The sequence below is a fragment of the Panthera tigris genome, chromosome B1, assembly GCF_018350195.1.
Source record: "Panthera tigris isolate Pti1 chromosome B1, P.tigris_Pti1_mat1.1, whole genome shotgun sequence".
Classification (NCBI taxonomy): Eukaryota; Metazoa; Chordata; class Mammalia; order Carnivora; family Felidae; genus Panthera; species Panthera tigris.
The window spans coordinates 171,912,662-171,931,829 of record NC_056663.1 but is presented as its reverse complement, the minus strand read 5'-3'; the positions used below and the strand labels follow the sequence as shown (position 1 = coordinate 171,931,829).

Genomic DNA, 19,168 nt, shown 5'->3' with positions numbered 1-19,168 from the left:
TCCCCAGATTGTTTTCTTGCCTTCTATCTGGGAGCTGATTAAGACTTAGTTTTGATATAATTTCCTTTTGTTGGTTATAAATTTTCAAGTACAGAAAAGTATAAAAGCAAAAATAAGCACCAAACACAGGTAAGCAATGATAATGTTTTGTATATTTTCATCTAGACCTCTTTCTCTACATATTTTTAACATATGAAACCTTGATATACATATATTTTGTATCCTGTGTTTTTCATTTATATTGTAATATAAGCATTCTCTATTAATAAAAAAACAACTTCCTATACATTATTTTTTCAAATTGTGGTAAAAACCACATAACACAAAATTTATCATCTTAACCCTATACACTATTTTTAATGATTATAAAATATGTTACTAAACACAGTATATTCCTCCATTGTTAGAAATTTAGAATGTTTCAAATTTTTTGCTGTTAACAATGACTCTGCAATTAACATACTTTGTCCACATTTCAACTTACTTCCTTAGACTAGATTTTTGGAAGTATAATTACAGGTCAAAGAACATGATTATTTTAAAGCCCTTAATATATATTCCCAAAAAACTTTGCCCTCCTATTATCACTATATAAAATGCCCATTTGACTGCAATCTCATTAGTATAACAGGCTGATAAAAATGGTACTATTTTAATCTCAATTTGGTTAAGGCTTCTGGAGTGAAGTGTGAGATTAGATAACTGGTTTTGTAACCCTTTGCTGACTTATAGCCAATAAATGGGGTTGGAGAGTCTGAGAGGAGTTAAAGATTAGAAGAGGATTTTTGGAGAGTTTGGGGTGTATTATGAGTTCTATTTATCCTGAAGAAGAGATCAGATGTGCTCCCTCTTACCTCAATCCTAGGAAAAAGGCTTCAATAGAACCATTTGGAAACCTTGCCCAGGTGAACTGTGCAGTTGGGGCACATATTGTAACCAGTCTTTAATTCATACCAAAATCTAAAGGTCTTGGCTAGGTACTCTAAGGGCATATTTTACAAATAATGAAATTTAGGCCTAGAAAGTTTAAGTAAATTGTTCAAGGTCTTTGCAAGTAAGCAGTGGAAGTAATGAGCTAGAACTGAAACCCAAATGTTCTGAATCAGTGCTTGAATATTTACCCATTCTGCAATATTTTTTCTCATTTACCTGTGAAATCTTTATTATTTTCATTACTATATATTTGTTCATACTTTGACCTGACCTGAATTCTTCATCTTCCAACTTGGAATTCTTTGGATTCCACCAATACAATTTCAACTTCTAGCAGCCCCCTTAAAAATATTTATGAGATTAGATATTTATATTCAGGACTGACATAACTGCTATTCTTAAAATGTTGAATTTGTTAGATAAACTTTAACTGACTCTATTTCTCTCTTTAAGGATTTTTTATACTTGCAAGATGCAATGGGTTGAATTTTGCTCCCCAAAATTCATTTGTTGAAGGCTTAAACCCCTGTACCTCAGAACGTGACCTTATTTGGATATAAGGTTGTTGTAGATGTTATCAGTTAAGATGAGGTCATTATAATGGTCTCTAATACAATATTGTTGGCATCCTTATTTAAAAGAAGGGAAATTTGGAGCATCTGGCTGGCCCAGTCAGTAGAGTATATGATCTCAGGATTGTACGTTAAGCCTCACATTGGGTGTAGAGATTATTTAAAAATAAAATCTTTTTTTTAAAGGTGTGGGGGAGTTTGGAAACAGACAGACATAGAGGGAAGACAAAGACAGAAATATGGTCATCTATAAGCCAAGGAGAAGAGGCCTGAAACAGATCCTTCCCTCCCACCCCTTGAAAGGAACCAACACTGCCAAGACCTTGATATTGGACATCAAGCCTTCAGAACTGTGAGCCAGTACCTTTCTATTGGTTAGGCCACTCAGATTGTAGCACTGTTTTACACCAGCCCTAGCAAACTAATACACAACTAGTGCTAAGTATTGAAGCTTGGTTATGAAATCTTGAAGTTCAATACAGGAAGTGCAATCATCCTAGAGAAAACAGAAAAATTCAGTCCTAACAACTGTTGCAATTTCCATTAGAGAACAAAAGCTTTTATACATTTTTAAGCATATATTTCATGGTTTTAGTTTCCTTTCTGCTATAATACCTCATAGGAATTTAAATGATGACTTTTCTATATCCCTAAGTTCTAACTCCATAGCTTAACTTTTCAGGATCTTTGACATGATCTTAGTCTAACTTTTCATGCTTATATCTCACTGTTGTTTTTCATAAATTACATGACCAAGTCAAATTGGGACACTAGTCCCAAAATAGGCCTGGGTATTCCAGTCTTTGTTCTCTTCATCTCTCTATTTAGAATGGCCTTTCCATTCTTCATCATCATACTTTGAAAAATCCAAAGTTAAAGTCTTCCTTCAGTGCCCAGTGAAAAAACCTTCACTTCTAAGAATCTAAATGGTTCTGAAATACCATTTTATATTTTTGCTTCATTGATTTTTATTTTACTTCTCTGGCTTTATGTAATATGCTCTTATCGACTTTAAGTAAATTAGGGCAAGAAGCAACTAGTACAGGTAAGTGTTATTTTGGTTTATTCTTCCAAAAGTGGAGACTGAGATAAGAGCTTTGGGTGCAGGTCATTTGTTTGGAGAAGTAGTCTCAGGGCTCAAGAGTAAGGAGACTGAGAAGAATGAAACAAAGAAGAAAGAAAAGCAAATCTCAGAGTGAGTAAGCCTCAGTCCCACCAGGAACTCATCGAGGAATGGTGTAGAACATAATTATGTTTACCCAAGAATAAAAGACAGCAATATTTATCTAATAGGTCCCATCCCTTAAGTGGTCAAAAAATCTCCTCAAGGCATATCTCTGGCACTTCCAGGTTTATGCATCTATCAGAATGGTTTAACAGGCTTCTACAAATATCATGTGCAGTGCTACTAATGAAGCCACAGGGCATAAACTGAGAGATACATGGTGCAGCTATGACAAGATGCTCTCTGACTACACCTGCCCAGAGCTAGCAGTTAGACTAAAAGGATAGACAGGGAGAATTATTCATGAATATTAAAAAAATCTGATAAAATTGTGCTAGAAAACATATCTAACATGGCCCATTCCTTGCAATGTTCTAATCTGTTCATGCCCTAGTTTAATAGTTCCTAAAGACAAGAATACTATGTATAGAAACAGTACATGTGGACTGTATTCCTCCTTCTGATCAAAGGAGTAAAGTCACCCGTGCATGCTAGGTTAGGCAGCTAGAATCTCAGCAAGATATCCAGCCACAAAAAAAAAAAAAAAAAAAAAACAGACTCAGAATTTCCATTTGACCTGAGATGTAACTCAGTCTTAGTTTGGGTTCCTCCAAATGCAGACCCTGAGACAATTATTCAACTACAAGTAGTTTATTTCAGAGGTGATCTCAGGAAACACCCTTGAAGAAATGAGGATATGAGATAAGCATAGAAAGGAAGCCAATAAAACATACATTTATTAAGCTGTTTCTACCATGGAGAATTAGAATTCCATTCTACTGGGGAACTCAGGGATAGTATAAAGCACACCCCAGATTTATCCCCAAAATGGGTGAGAAATTTGGGGTATTTATCTGCCAGTTCTCCTGACATTGGTTGAGAGCTCCCTCCAAGAAAAATATCCAGCATTTCTAAATTGCCCTTTGTGTGAGCAAAGTGCCACCATGGCCAGGAGAAAATCCTTCAGGCAAAGAGCCTACAGCATTAGCAATAAGTAGCTTTCAACACGCAGGGGCAAACTTGAGTAGAAGTGAGAAGGGCATCAACAGCTATAGATATCTGCTATAGAAACTAAAGTTGTATAAACAGCTACTTCTCTTGATTACATGACAAATTCAATGAATTCAGGGCTAGAGGAAGGAAGGAAGGAAGGAAGGAAGGGAGGGAGAAGAAAAGAAAAAATGAATTCTTCATGTGTTAGACATTAACTGTTTACAATTAGTTCATTAATTTTCATTGCCATATGTAAATGGTGAACTGGAGCCTGAAAGTACATGTGTTTATCTGCATCACACATTCAAAATTGCATTTAGATTTGTGTTGATGAAAATAAAGTCATTGTTGGAACTTCCAAAAGCAGCAACATTTTTCCAAAAGCAGCACACATATATTTTTTGATCTATGTGTGATCTATTTATTTTGCTTGCTCCATCAATTTAATATTAATAGCTGCTCTTAGGTTAGCCCAAAAAAGTCCATGTTTGCTCTTCTCCTTGGGCCATTCCAAATAAGTCCTTCGTGCCATGAGATTTTTGAGCTTGTGATAGCTGCTGGGAATGGAATACTGTGGAATAGGCTCCAGCAAGATCAAAATTAAGTTATCAAAAGCTTCATGAAATAGATTGTGGTGGGCAAAGTAGAGTTCATAATGACACCACTCACTCTGAACAAAGTTGGGAGACAAAACAAAAATGGACTTGTAACTTTTCTCAATGCAGTTGATGATATTCTCCACAATGCTCTTGCCAGGAACAAAGTTTCTCTCATGGAGACAAATCCTTAGGTCTTCTTTTTCTAGGTTTGGTAGTAATTCACTCTTCACCCACACAGAATCATGCCCACTATATGAAATAAAAGCATGGAACTGAAGGGTTCTTTGGAGTTCTTCTAAGGGTAGGTTCCTTGCCCTGTGCCGGGTCTGGGTCCACTGACACACCATCCTGAGATACCAGGGCAGATCAAAGTACATACAGAGGGCAGTCACAGTAACAGTCAACACCAACAGAGTGACCCCAATGGTGACAAGCAGCAGAGCTGTGTTGCAGGATAACTGAGACACACGAAAGTCCTTTAGTGGGGTTCCTTTATAGCTTTCTGGATAGTCACACTTATAAGAATCAGGCCAACCCTCTACCACTTCACTTGATACTTGGCCTATATTCTGGATAAATTCTCTTAGCTCACAGGTGCATTGGAATGGATTGTTTCCTGCTCTTATGGACCTAATCTTCTGGCAGCTGTGGAAGAAATCAGCTGATGGGTTGGAAATTGAATTATGGTCAATGATCAGTACAGAAAGGCTGCTAAAAGCTCCACAGTCAGGAAGGTGGGCTAAGGAATTGGAGGCAACATTGAGTTCTTGCAAAGCTTCTAGTTTCATGATTGGTTTAGGAATGCTTCTTATTTGGTTATTGTGAAGATCAAGTACCTTGATCTTAGGAGGTAAACATCTGAAAACAGAGTCAGTAAGTATATTTGAAGACATATTTAAACTTAATAAACTTGTAGTCCAAGAGCAATCTCCTTCATTTTTATCATACCTTAGAGAATTCTGACTAACATCCAATTGTTGTAGAGACTTCATCTCTTTGGTCATATAAACTATACTTGCAAGTTCTTTTAATTGATTCATTTGTAAACTAAGTGTCTCTAAGTTAGCCAAATTTCCACAATTTTTGAAAACCACGTCTGTTAAGAGATTATTAGAAAAATCCAAATATAAAAATGTGCTAATTTGGGATGGACAAACCATGTGGACCATATGTGTACCAGACACTGTGAAATTTTGGACGTTCATATTTGAAAAGATTTCATAGATATAACTTTGTGGAAAACTGAACACATCAGTGACCACTTGGTGTATAGAGAAGGCCTTCAGTGAAGTGTTCGAATAATCAAAATCTCTGAAGTCAAGGTGACCTTGTAGTTTTACATTTGAAATTGAGAAATACTTTATGCTTGTATGCCAAACCAACTGGATGATCATAATGAAAAAATTCCAAGTTGTTTCAATGTTGTTTAAAGTAAGATTTGATAACCTTGAGTTGTTCTGAAGTTTTAACAGAACATTTTGGAAATAAGAACACCCGTTATCATCTAGCACACATTTGATATTGGAAAGTTCCAGACTTACTGCTGTGCTGACTGATACATCCAAAATAAAACTGAATTCTTTTCTTGTGGGGAAAATAATGTGTAGACTTTCTATATTAAAGTTTTGAAGGCTCTCAGGGTCTTCTTTTTCCCCATAAGTGTCTCCTAAGACCAGTAAAACCTTACTTATATGCAAAGAAGCAATTGGTAGCACACTAGATTTTTGTAATTGTGTGGCACTCAACCCCAGAAATTCTAGTTGAGACATATTGCCAAACTCTTTGCATATGGGTAGGCCAACAAATGCATTAAATGAGAGGTCTAAATGCTTGAGATTCACAGTAGGATGGCAAGAAATCTTCCACAATTCATTGTGGGACAAATCCAAATATTCCAATTCCTGGTTGAATTTGAAAACACTAATATCAAGATATTGAATTCTGTTATGAGAAACTATCAAAATCCTTAGCTTTGACAGTGATACGATGTCAGAAGTCCGAAGCTCAGATATATAGTTTTGTGATATATTTAAGATTGTTGTTTTCAGGGATAGGTTTTTGGGAACATGAAAGAGACTTGATTCTGATCTGTCAACCAAAAATTCACTTTCATCAGTCAGTTGGATTTTGGTCTCAAGTATTAACATGAAGATGATGGCAAAATGGAAGATGCTAGAGTTAGTTTTCATCATTTTGTAATATTAGACATTCCTAAGAATAGTTGTTATCCTTTAGAGCATCTTGATACAGGTACAAATCCTAAAAAGAAAAAAAAAATCCACTTTAAATAATTGTATTAAACTAGGCATGACTGGCATGAAACATTTTTTCCTAGGGACTCATAAAATGAAGTCTACATTCTTTGAAGTCACACAATCTGAAACCAGGGAAATACACATATTGATAAACAATTATACTACCTCTAATCAAATAACTTTTAATATGCATGGTGTAATGGGTTGAATGGTGATGTCACCCAAAAGATATACACCTTGTAACTCTGTCCTAATCACCAGAAACTGTGAATATTACCTAATTTGGAAAAAGGATCTTTGTAGAGATGACTAAGTTAGGGATCTTTAGATGAGGGGATCATCCTGGATTATCCAGGTGGTCTCTAAATCCAGTGACAAGCGTTCTTATAAGAGAAAAGCAGAGGGATATTTGATGGAGATAATAGAGACACAGAGAAGGCCATCTGAAGACGGAGGCAGAAATTGGAGCAGATACAGCCACAAACCAAGGAATGGTGACAGCTACCAGAAGCTGAAAGAGGCTTTAGAGAGAGCTTAGTGCTACCAACACCTTGATTTTAGACTTCTGGTCTCCAGAACCATGAGAGAATAAATTTCTGTTGTTTTTAGCCACCAAGTGTATGGTAATTTGTTATAGCAGCCACAGGAAACTAATACAGGTAGTTTTACATATTTATGGAAAGTCCACTGACCACAACCTTCCCAAGATCATATAGAATTCAAGCTAGGATTCACAGCTGATATGTTTTCTACTTTTGACATGCACCACCTCATGGCTTTCTTAAGAGTTCCTTTCACATGGGGTTGAATTCAGGCTTTCTTGCATTACTTTCTACTATTTACACATGGCTTCATGCCTAACTTTGGTATTATTCAAAAGGTAATTAGATAACTAAAGGTCTCTCAAAATCCATTTATGCATCCATTTGTTTATTCATCCAGTACTTATTGATAATCTACTGGCCATGTTTTAGGAACTAGAGATAAAGCCGTGAACAAAATAAAGCCCTAATTCTCAAGGGGTTTATTCTCTGGTGGGTAGACAGAAAACAAATGACTAAATGTAATTTCACGGAGTAGTAAATGACATGGAAAACTTAAGCAGAGTAAATGAATCAAGAATAATGGTAGGAAGGGAGGATATAAGATGGTGGAGCAGCACGAAGACCCTCAGCTTGTCTCATCTCTGCAATGAAGCTAGATCAGCACCAAACCATTTTGTACACCTAGAAAATTGATCTGAGGATTAACACAATAATCTGCATAACCTGAGCCACAGAACTCAGCAGGTACACGGTGTGGAGAGGTGAACTGGGGGAGAGAAAAGCCACAGAGGGTAAGGAGATCTTTTTGCAGACAGAAGATAGAGAAAGGAGGAGACTGCAGTGCATCAGGAGAGTGAAGGAAAAATACTTGCCTGAAAGTAGTAGGAGAGAGAGAGAAAGAGTGGAAATACAGAGGACTGAACAAGAAATGTGTTACCCAAAACCACTGATGGGGAGAAAGGAGAGTTTCAATAACACCAAGATTCTATAAACAATGGAGCACAAAGTCTGAAGTTCTGGAGTTCAGTGCCTGGTGATGCTCCGGTAAGGAAGTAGGGTGAATCCCCAGATGCAGGCAGCAGCTTCTGAGGAGTCCCTGTGCAATGGGGAGAAATGGTTCCCCTGCTTGGAAACCATTTGGTAGAGGCCATAAAGCCTCCCCAAAGGCAAAGTTCCCAGCGGACCCTGGAGAGCAGCCATGTTTGCTGGGATTGGGAAAATGACTCCAGAGTGGGATGAAACCTGGCACTAGTTGTGTGTTGTGATATACCATAATCTCTGAACTTCTGCCACTGTGTGATCTCATGAATGTTTTCTGGGGCAAGTCGGTACCTGGCCATTGTTCAGCAAGACCCTCCCCCAGAGAGTCAGTGTGGATCCAAGCTGCATAGATCTCTGAAGTGTGGGGTTTTGAAACACAACCCCATCTAAGATAAAACTCTGGAAAGAGGTGCCACCTGGGAGGTGGATAGCTTGGACACTGACAGGTTAGAGGCAGGGAATGGACAGAGGTCTGAGACAAAGAAGGGGTGCTTGATTATGGATCAGTGAGAGCGTGAAGTTCCTGTGCCAGAGAATAGGGAGCTGAGTGAAGCCATTTCCACCTCTCCCATGCATGCACATGGGCATGAGCATGCCCGCCATGCTGATCCACGCCAGTAAGCTAAGCAGCACCACCTAGTGGAGAAGGCAGATGTTACACCAAGCCCCGCCCAACTGTGCTCTCCAAGAACAACCTCTAGAAGATGAGCATAAGTCACTCCATCTGCAAAGTGTCCAGTTCTAGGACATAGTTCATAGTTTCAGTTCTAGGGGAAACTGAATTTAATTTCATTCAAGTTTCACTGTGTTTGCTGGTTCATTTATTCTTTTTTTTTTTTTTTTTTTTTTTGCTTAAATTGTTTTTTTTCTTTTTCTTTGTCTTGTATAAAGAGAAAATTTTATTTTTATTTTATTTTTTTAATTAAAATGTTTAATTATTTACATTATTTTTTATTATTTTTAAACTTTTATTCTATTTCATTTTCTTGATTTCATTTTATTCTATTTTACTACATAATTTTTTGAATTTAAAATTTTCTTAACGTTTTTTCCTTTTCTTTCTTTTCTTTCCAATTTTTCTGTATTCTATCAAGCTTCTTTCAACAAGCAGACCAAAACACAGCTAGGATCTAGTTTCCTTTATTTGATTTGTTTTGCTTTTAATTTTTTAATTTTTACTTTATTTTATTAGTTTTTTTTTCTTCCTCCAAAATGATAAAACAAAGAAATTCACCCCAAAAGAAAGAGCAGAAGAAATGACAGTCAGGGGCTTAATCAATGCAGATGTAAGCAAAATGTATGAACTAGAATATAGAACGGTGGCAAAAAGAATACTAGCTGGGGTTGAGAAAAGCATAGAATCACTTTCTGTGGAGATAAAAGAAGTAAAATCTGGTCAGGATGAAATTAAAAATGCTGTAACCAAGATGCAATCTCAAATCCATGCCACAATGGCAAAAATGGATGAAGCAGAGCAGCGAATCATCAATATATAAGACAAAATTATGGAGTAATGAAGTAGAAAAAAAGAGGGAAACAGAGGCGAAAGTGCATGATATAAGACTTAGAGAACTCAGTGACTTATTAAAAAGGAATAACATCTGAATCATAGGAGTCCCATAAGATGAAGAGAGAAAAAAGGGGGCAGAAGGTTTGTGTGAGCAAATTACAGTGGAAAATTTTCCTAATCTGGTCAAGGACACCAACACCAAAATCCAAGAAGCACAGAGAACTCCCATTAGATTCAACAAAAATTGACCATCAACAAGGCATATCATAGTCAAATACACAAAATACACAGACAAAGAAAGAATTATGAAAGCAGCAAGGGGAAAAAAGTACTTAACCTATAAGAGAAGACATATCTGGTTCACAGTAGACCTAGACACAGAAACTTAGCAGGCCAGAAAGGAGTGGCAGGATCTATTCAATGTACTGAAGAGGAAAAATATGCAGCCAAGAATTCTTTATCCCGCAAGACTGTCATTCAAAACACAAAGAGAGGGGCGCCTGGGTGGCTTGGTCAGTTAAGCGTCCGACTTCAGCTCAGGTCATGATCTCACAGTCCGTGAGTTCGAGCCCCGCATCAGGCTCTGTGCTGACAGCTCAGAACCTGGAGCCTGTTTCATATTCTGTGTCTCCCTCTCTCTCTGCTCCTCCCCTGTTCATGCTCTGTCTCTCTCTGTCTCAAAAATAAATAAACATTAAAAAAATTAAAAAAAAAAGCAAACAAAATACAAAGAGAGATAGTTTCCCAGACAAACAAAAACTACAGAAGTTCATGACCACTAAACCAACCCTGCAAAAAATTTTAAGGGGGACTCCTTGAATAGAGAAAAGATGAAACAAAACAAAAAAAAACAAAAGCAACAAAGACTAGAAAGGACCAGAGAACATCACCAGAAACACCAATTCTACAGGCAACACACTGGCACTAAATTCATATCTTAAGTACTCACTCTAAATGTCAATAAACTAAATGCTCCAATCAAAAGACATAGGGTATCAGAATGGATAAGAAAACAAGACCCATCTATATGCTGCTTATAAGAGACCCATTTTAGACCTAGAGACACCTGCAGATTGAAAGGAAGGGGATGGAGAACAGTCTTATCATGCTAATGGTCATTAAAAGAAAGCTGGAGCAGCCATACTTATATCAGACAATCTAGATTTTAAAATAGAGACCGTAACAAGAGATGAATAAGGGTATTATATCATAATTAAGGGGTCTATCCACCAAGATCTAACAATTGTAACAATTTATGTCCCCAACATGAAGCACCCAAATATATAAATCAATTAATCACAAACATAAAGACACTCATTGATAACAATACCATAATAGCAGGGAATTCAACACCCCACATACAGCAATGGACAGATCATCTAAGCAGAAAATCAAGAAGGAAAGAAGGGCTTTGAATGATACACTTGACTGGATAGACTTAACAGATACAGTCAGAACATTTTATCCTACAGCAGCAGAATACACATTCTTCTCAAATGCACATGGAATATTCTCCAGAATAGATCACATACTGGGACACAGATCAGCCCTCAACAAGTAAAAAAGATCGAGATCATACCTTGCATATTTTCAGGCCACAATGCTATGAACCTTGAAACAAATCACAAGAAAAAATGGAAAGACCATGAATACTTGGAGATTGAAGAACAACCTAGTAAAGAATGAATGGGTTAACCAAGAAATTAAAGAGGAAATTAAAAAGTATGTGAAAGCCAATAAAAATGAAAACACAACAGCCCCAATCGTTTAGGATGCAACAAAGGCAGTCATATGAGGGAAGTATACAGCAATCCAGGACTTCCTAAAGAAGGAAGAAAGTCTCAAATACATAACCTAATCTTATACCTTAAAGAGCCAGAAAAAGAACAGCAAATAATACCCAAAACCAGAAGAAGAAGGGAAATGATAAAGATTAGAGGAGAAATCAATGATATCAAAATTTTTAAAAAAGCAGTAGAACAGGTCAACAAATCCAGGAGCTGGTTCTTTGAAAGAATTAACAAAACAGGTAAATGCCTAGCCTGACTGATCAAAAAGAAAAAGGAAAGGGCCCCAATAAATAAAATCACAAATGAAAGAGGAGAGATCACAACCAACACCTCAGAAATACAAAAAATAATAAGAGAATATTATGAACAATTATAGGCCAACAAATGGGCAATCTGGAAGAAATGGACAAATTCCTAGAAACATGTAAACTACCAAAACTGAAACAAGAAGACGTAGAAAATTTGAACAGACCCTATAACGAGTAAAGAAATTCAATCAGTAATCAAAAATTTCCAAACAGAGTCCAGTGCCAGATGGCGTTCCAGGGGAATTCCACCAAACATATAAAGAAGAGTAAACACCTATTCTCTTGAAGCTGTTCCAAAAAATAGAAATGGAAGGAAAACATCCAAACTCATTCTTTGAGGCCAGCACTACCTCGATTCCAAAACCAAAGACTCCACTAAAGGAGAATTATAGACCAATTTCTCTGGTGAACATAGATGGAAAATTTCTCAACAAGATACTAGCAAACTGGATCCAACAATTCATTAAAAGAAATATTCACCACGATCAAGTGGGATTTATTCCTGGGCTGCAGGTCTTGTTCAATATCTGCAAATCAGTCAATGTGATATATCACATTAATAAAAGAGAGGATAAGAATCACATGATCCTCTCAAGAGATGCAGAGAAAGCATTTGACAAAATACAGCATCCTTTCTTAATAAAAACCCTCAAGAAAGTAGGGATAGAGAGATCATACGTCAAGATCATAAAAGCCATATACAAAAGACACACCCCTAATATCATCCTCAATGGGGAAAAACTGAGAGCTTTCCCCCTAAGGTCAGGAACACGACAAGGATGTCCACTCTCACTACTGTTAGTCAACATAGTACCAGAAGTCCTAGCCTCAGAAATTGGACAATGCAAAGAAATAAAAGGCATCTAAATTGGCAAGAAGGAATTCAAAGTTTCACTCTTCGCAGATGACATGATACCCTATGTGGAAAACCCAGAAGACTCTTATCAAGTCCTGCTAGAACTAATATGTAACTCAGGAAAGTTGCAGGATATAAAATCAATTACAGAAATCGGTTGCACTTTTTTAGTGTGGTTTTATAAAAAAATGTTTAAATGTTTTATTTATTTTTAAGAGAGCTAGAGAGACAGAGCATGAGCAGGGGAGGGGCAGAGAGAGAGGGAGACACAGAATCCAAAGGAGACTCCAGGCTCTGAGCTGTCAGTACAGAGCCCAACACGGAGCTTGAACACACGAACTGCGAGATCATGACCTGAACTGAAATCAGATGCTTAATTGACTGAGCCACCCAGGTGCCCCTCAGTTGCATTTCTGTACACCAATAAGGAAGCAGCAGAAAGAGAAATCAAGGAATCGATCCCATTTACAATTGCACCAAAAAACATAAAATACCTAGGAATAAGCCTAACCAAAGAGGTGAAAAATCTATACACTGAAAACTATAGAAAGCTGATGAAAGATATTAAAGAAGACACAAAAAATGGAAAAACATTCCACGCTCGTGGATTGGAAGAATAAATATTGTTAAAATGTCTATACTACCCAAAACAGTGTACACATTTAATGCAATACCTATCAAAATACCAATAGCATTTTTCACAGAGCTCGAACAAACAATACTAGAATTTGTATGGATCCATAATAGACCCCAAATAGCCAAATCAATCCTGAAAAAGATAACCAAAGTTGGAGGCATCACAATTCCAGACTTCAAGCTGTATTTCAAAGCTGTAATCATCAAGACAGTCTGGTACTGGCACAAAAACAGACACATAGATCAAGAACCCAGAATAGTTTTCCAGAATCCAGAAATAGACCCACAAACCTATGACCAACTAATCTTTGACAAAGCAGGAAAAAATATCCAATAGAAAAGAAAAATCTCTTCAGCAAATAGTGTTGGGAAAACTGGACCACTTTCTTACACCATACACAAAAATAAACTCAAAATGGATGAAATACCTAAACGTAAGACAGGAAGCCATCCAAATCCTAGAGGAGAAAACAGGCAACAACCTCTTTGACCTCAGTCCCATAACTTCTTACTTGATGTGTCTCTGGAAGTATGGGAAACAAAAGCAAAATGAACCATTGGGACCTCATCAAGATAAAAAGCTTCTGCACAGCGAAGGAAACAATCAGCAAAACTAAAAGGGAACCGACAGAATGGGAGAAGATATTTGCAAATGACATATTAGGTAAAGGGTTAGTATCCAAAATCTATAAAAAACTTATCAAAATCAACACCCCCCCCCAAATAAACCCAAATAATCCAGTGAAGAAATGGGCAAAAGATTTTCTTTCCTTCTCTTCTTCCAAAGAAGACCTCCAGGTGGCTAAAAGACACATGAAAAATGCTCAACATCACTTATTATCAGGGAAATGAAAATCAAAACCGCAATAAGATACCACCTCACACCTGTCAGAATGGCTAAAATTAACAACTCAGGCAACAACAGATGTTGGTGAGGATGCAGAGAAAGATGAACCCTTTTGCACTGCTGGTGGGAATTCAAACTGGTGCAGCCACTCTAGAAAACAGTATGGAGGTTCCTCAAAAAAAAATAGAACTACTCTATGACCCAACAATTGCACTAATAGGTATTCATTCAAAGGATACAAAAATGCTGATTTGAAGGGGCACCTGCACCCCCATGTTTATAGCAGCACTATCGAAAATAGCCAAATTATGGAAAGAGGCCAAATGTCCATCAGCTGATGAATGGATAAAGAAGGTGTGGCATATATATTCAATGGAATGTTACTTGGCAATGAAAAATAATGAAGTCTTGCCATTTGCAACAGCATGGATGGAACTAGATTGTATTATGGCAAGTGAAATAAGTCAGAGAAAGACAAATATACGATTTCACTTATATGTGGAATTTAAGATACAAAACAGATGAACATAAGGGAAAGGAAGCAAGAATAATATAAAAACAGGGAGGGGAAAGCTGGAGACAAAGGAAGGGTGTGCAACTGCTGGTCGGAAAGAGTACAGAGACAAACTATAAGTACAGAGTTCTGATACTAGAGACTGGGCAGCTGGGTGATGCCATCTTCACCCCTCCTGCGCATGTGCATACACACCTACAAGTGCCACAACAATCCATCCCAGTAAGCTACGCAGTGCCTTCTAGCGGAAAATGGAGCCATTACACTGAGCTCTGCCCAACTTGGCCAACCTCACTCTTCAAGAACGATACAAGTCTCTCCACCTGCTTAGTTTACAGATTATAAAGTGCTTCATAGTTCGACTTCCAGGGGAAATCGATGTAATTTCAATCATACTTCAGTCTTTTTGCTGGTCCATCTATCCAATTTTTTTTTCTTTTCTTATTCTTGAATACAAAAAGAGAAAAAAAAATATTTTTAGTTTCCATTCCATTAAAAATATTTTTCTTTAATTTTTCTCTACTATATCTTTTTACTTTTTTGTAAAATTTTCAAATTTTATTTTTTACTTCCATTATTTCATTTTACTCAATTTAATTGTATTCATTTTTTTTCAAATTTGCAAGCATTTTCCTCTTTTCTTTTCTTTTCTTTTCTTTCCCTTTTTTTTCTCTAACCTATCAAGCTCCTTTCAACAACCAAATCAGGACACACCTAAGATTTAGCATCCTTTATTTGATTTTTTTGTGTTGTTCTTAATTTTTTAATTTTAATCTTTTTTACCTTATTAATTCCTTTTCTTCCTTCAAAATTACAAAATGAAGGGATTCACCCCAAAAGAAAGAACAGGAAGAAAGGACAGCCAGGGACTTAATCAACACAGATACAAGCAAGATGTCTGAACCAGAATTTAGAATCACGATAATAAGAATACCAGTTCGGATTGAAAACAGATTAGAATCCCTTTCTGCGGAGATAAAAGCTAGTCAGAATGAAATAAAAAATGCTATAACCGAGCTGCCATCTTGATGGATGCCACAGCAGCAAGGATGGATGAGGCAGAGCAGAGAATCAGCAATAGAGAGGAAAAACTTATGGAGAACAATGAAGCAGAAAAAAGAGGGAGACTAAGGCAAAAGAGCACAATTTAAGAATTAGAGAAATCAGTGACTCATTAAAAAGGAACTACATCAGAATCAGAGGGGTCCCAGAAGATGAAGAGAGAGAAAAAGGGGTAGAACGGTTATGTGAGCAAATCATAGTGGAAACCTTTCCTAACCTGGGGAAAGACACAGACATTAAAATCCAGAAAGCACAGAGGACTCCCATTAGGTTCAACAAAAACTGTCCATCAACAAGGGATATCATAGCCAAATTCAAAAAAGACTCAGGCCAAGAAAGAATCATGAAAGCAGAAAGGGAAAAAGAGTCCTTAACCTACAAGGGAAGACAGATCAGGTTCACAGCAGACCTATCCACAGAAACTTGGCAAGCCAGAAAGGAGTGGCAGGATATATTCAAAGTGCAGAATTGGTAAAATATACAGCCAAGAATTCTTTATCCAGCAAGACTGTCATTCAAAATAGAAGGAGAGATAAAAAGTTTCCCAGACAAACAAAAATTAAAGTGGTTCGTGACCACTTTACCACTTACCAGCCCTGTAAGAAATTTTAAGGGGGACTCTCTAAGGGAAGAAAAGATTTAAAAAAAAAAAAGACCAAAGCAACAAAGACTAGAAAGGACCAGAGAACACCACTAGAAACTCCAACTCTACAGGGTACATAATGGCAATAAATTCATATCTTTCAGCACTCACTCTAAACGTCAATGGACCGAATGCTCCAATCAAAAGACACAGGGTAACAGAATGGATAAGAAAACAAGATCCATCTACATGCTGTTTACAAGAGACCCATTTTAGACCAAAGAAACCTTCAGATTGAAAGTAAGGGGATGGAGAGCCATCTATCATGCTAATGGTCACCAAAAGAAAGCCAGAGTAGCCACACTTATATCAGACAATCCAGACATTAAAATAAAGACTGTAACAAGAGATGAAGAAGGCCTTATATCATAATTAAGGAGTCTATCCACTAAGAAGATCTAACAATTGTAAACATTTATGCTCCAAACGTGAAAGCACCCAAATATACAAATCAATTAATCACAAACATAAAGAAACTGATAGATAACAATGCCATAATAGTAGGGGACTTCAATACCCCACTTACAACAATGGACAGGTCATCTAAACAGAAAATCAACAAGGAAACAATGGCCTTGAATGACACACTGGACTGGATGGACTTATCAGATATATTCAGAACGTTTCATCCTAAAGCAGCAGAATACACATTCATGGAATGTTCTCCAGATCAGATCACATACCGGGACACAAATCAGCCCTCAACAAGTACAAAAAGACGGAGATAATATTGTGCATATTTTCAGACCACAATGCTCTGAAACTCGAAATCAACCACAAGAAAAAATGTGGAAAGACAACAAATACTTGGAGACTAAAGACCATCCTACTAAAGACTGAATGGGCTAACCAAGAAGCTAAAGAGGAAATTAGAAAGTACATGGAAGCCAATGAAAATGATAACACCACAGCCCAAAACCTCTGGGACACAGCAAAGGTGGTCAGAAGAGGGAAGTATGTAGCAATCCAGGCCTTCTAAAGAAGGAAGAACGGTCAGAGATACACATCTTAACCTTACACCTTAAAGAGCAGGAAAAAGAACAGCAAATAAAACCCCAAACCAGCAGGAGACAGGAAATAATAAAGATTAGAGCAGAAATAAATACTATCAAAACAACAATAACAAAACACAGTAGAATAGATCAGTGAAACCAGAAGCTGGTTCTTTGAAAGAATTAACAAAATTGATAAACCACTAGCTACTTTGATTAAAAAGAAAAAGGAAAGGACCCAAATAAATAAAATCAAGATTGAAAGAGGAGAGATCACAAACCAACACAACAGAAATACAAACAATAATAAGTGAATATTAGGAACAATTATATGCCAATAAAATGGGCAATCTGGAAGAAACGTACAAATTCCTAGAAACATGTAAACTACCAAAATTGAAACAGGAAGAGATAGAAATCTGAACAGACCCATAACCAGTAAAGAAATCGAATTAGTAATCAAAATTCTCCCAACAAACCACAGTTCAGCACCAGATGGCTTTCCAGGGGAATTCTGCCAAACATTTAAAGAAGAGTTAGCACCTACTCTTTTGAAACTGTTCCAAAAAATAGAAATGGAAGAAAATTTTCCAAACTCATTCTACAAGGCCAGCATTACCTTGATTCTAAAACCAGACAAAGACCCCACTAAAAAGGAGAACTATAGACCAATTTCCCTGATGAACATGGATGCAAAAATTCTCAACAAGATACTAGCCAATAAGATCCAACAATACATTAAAAAAATTATTCACCACGACCAAGTGGGATTTATACCTGGGATGCAGAACTGGTTCAATATCTGCACAACAATCAATGTGATACATCACATCAATAAAAGTAAGGACAAGCAAGAACCTCCTCTCGGTAGATGCAGAGAAAGCATTTGACAAAATACAGCATCTTTTCTTGATGAAAACCCTCAAGAAAATAGGGATAGAAGGAGCATACCTCAAGATCATAAAAGCCATATATGGAAGACACACCCCTAATCTCATCCTCAAAGGGGAAAAACAGAGCTTTCCCCCTAAGGAACAAGGATGTTCACTCTCACCGCTGTGGTTTAACATAGTACTAGGAGTCCTAGCCTCAGCAATCAAAAAACAAAAAGAAATAAAAGGCACTCAAATCAGCAAGAAAGAAGTCAAAGTTTCACTCTTCGCAGATGACATGATACTCTATGTGGAAAACCCAAAGACTCCACCACAAAACTGCTAGAACTGATACGTGAAGTTCAGGAAAGTCACAGGGTATAAAAATCAATATGCAGAAATCTGCGGCATTTCTATACACCAATAAAAACAAACATTAAAACATTTTTTAGTGTTGATTTACTTTTGAGAGACACAGACAGAGCACGAGCAGGAAGGGGCGGAGATAAAGTGAGACACAGAATCCGAAGCAGGCTTCAGGCTCTGAGCTGTCAGCAGAGTCCAAGATGGGGTTTGAACCCATGAACCATGAGATCATGACCTGAGCCGAAGTCAGAGGCTTAACTGACTGAGCCACCCAAGTATTCCATAAAAATAAACATTTTTAAAAAGATAGATTTAGCCTCACTTTATATGAGACAATGCATCGATACATTTGAATTATCTTTAGAGACTTTGGGGAAATTGAATGGATAAAATCCATACAATCAATCTGGCACTATTAAGTTTGGCACCACAAATAGTATTTACAAATCTTCTCTACACAAGGCCAACTAGCTATTAAGTTGAAAAGATCAGAACCAGTTCAAGAGCTTTTTGGCTTTGTTTCCTAAGTGGTTTTGCAAACTTTTCCTTTTTATTGTAAAGATGAACTTCCTTTTTTTTTTGTTTTTTTTTAAGTTTACTTATTTTGAG

General features: G+C 36.9%; 2 protein-coding genes across 3 annotated transcripts in view; both read right to left on the bottom strand.

Moving 5' to 3' along the window:
* Positions 1–2,551: 2,551 nt before the first annotated feature.
* The window catches only part of TLR1 (toll like receptor 1), a 47,433-nt gene continuing 30,816 nt past the window's right edge, over positions 2,552–19,168 (bottom strand). For both annotated transcript variants that reach the window (XM_007098862.3, XM_015545110.2), the window contains exon 2: positions 2,552–6,581. In XM_007098862.3, coding sequence (XP_007098924.3) covers positions 4,145–6,514 — 2,370 coding nt within the window. In that variant the 5' untranslated portion in view covers positions 6,515–6,581 and the 3' untranslated portion in view covers positions 2,552–4,144. The remainder of the gene's footprint in view (positions 6,582–19,168) is intronic.
* TLR6 (toll like receptor 6) overlaps positions 6,506–19,168 on the bottom strand; it is a 43,488-nt gene continuing 30,825 nt past the window's right edge. Inside the window, exon 2 of the transcript XR_006217043.1 lies at positions 6,506–6,581. The gene's annotated coding sequence lies outside the window, so the exon portion shown is untranslated. The remainder of the gene's footprint in view (positions 6,582–19,168) is intronic.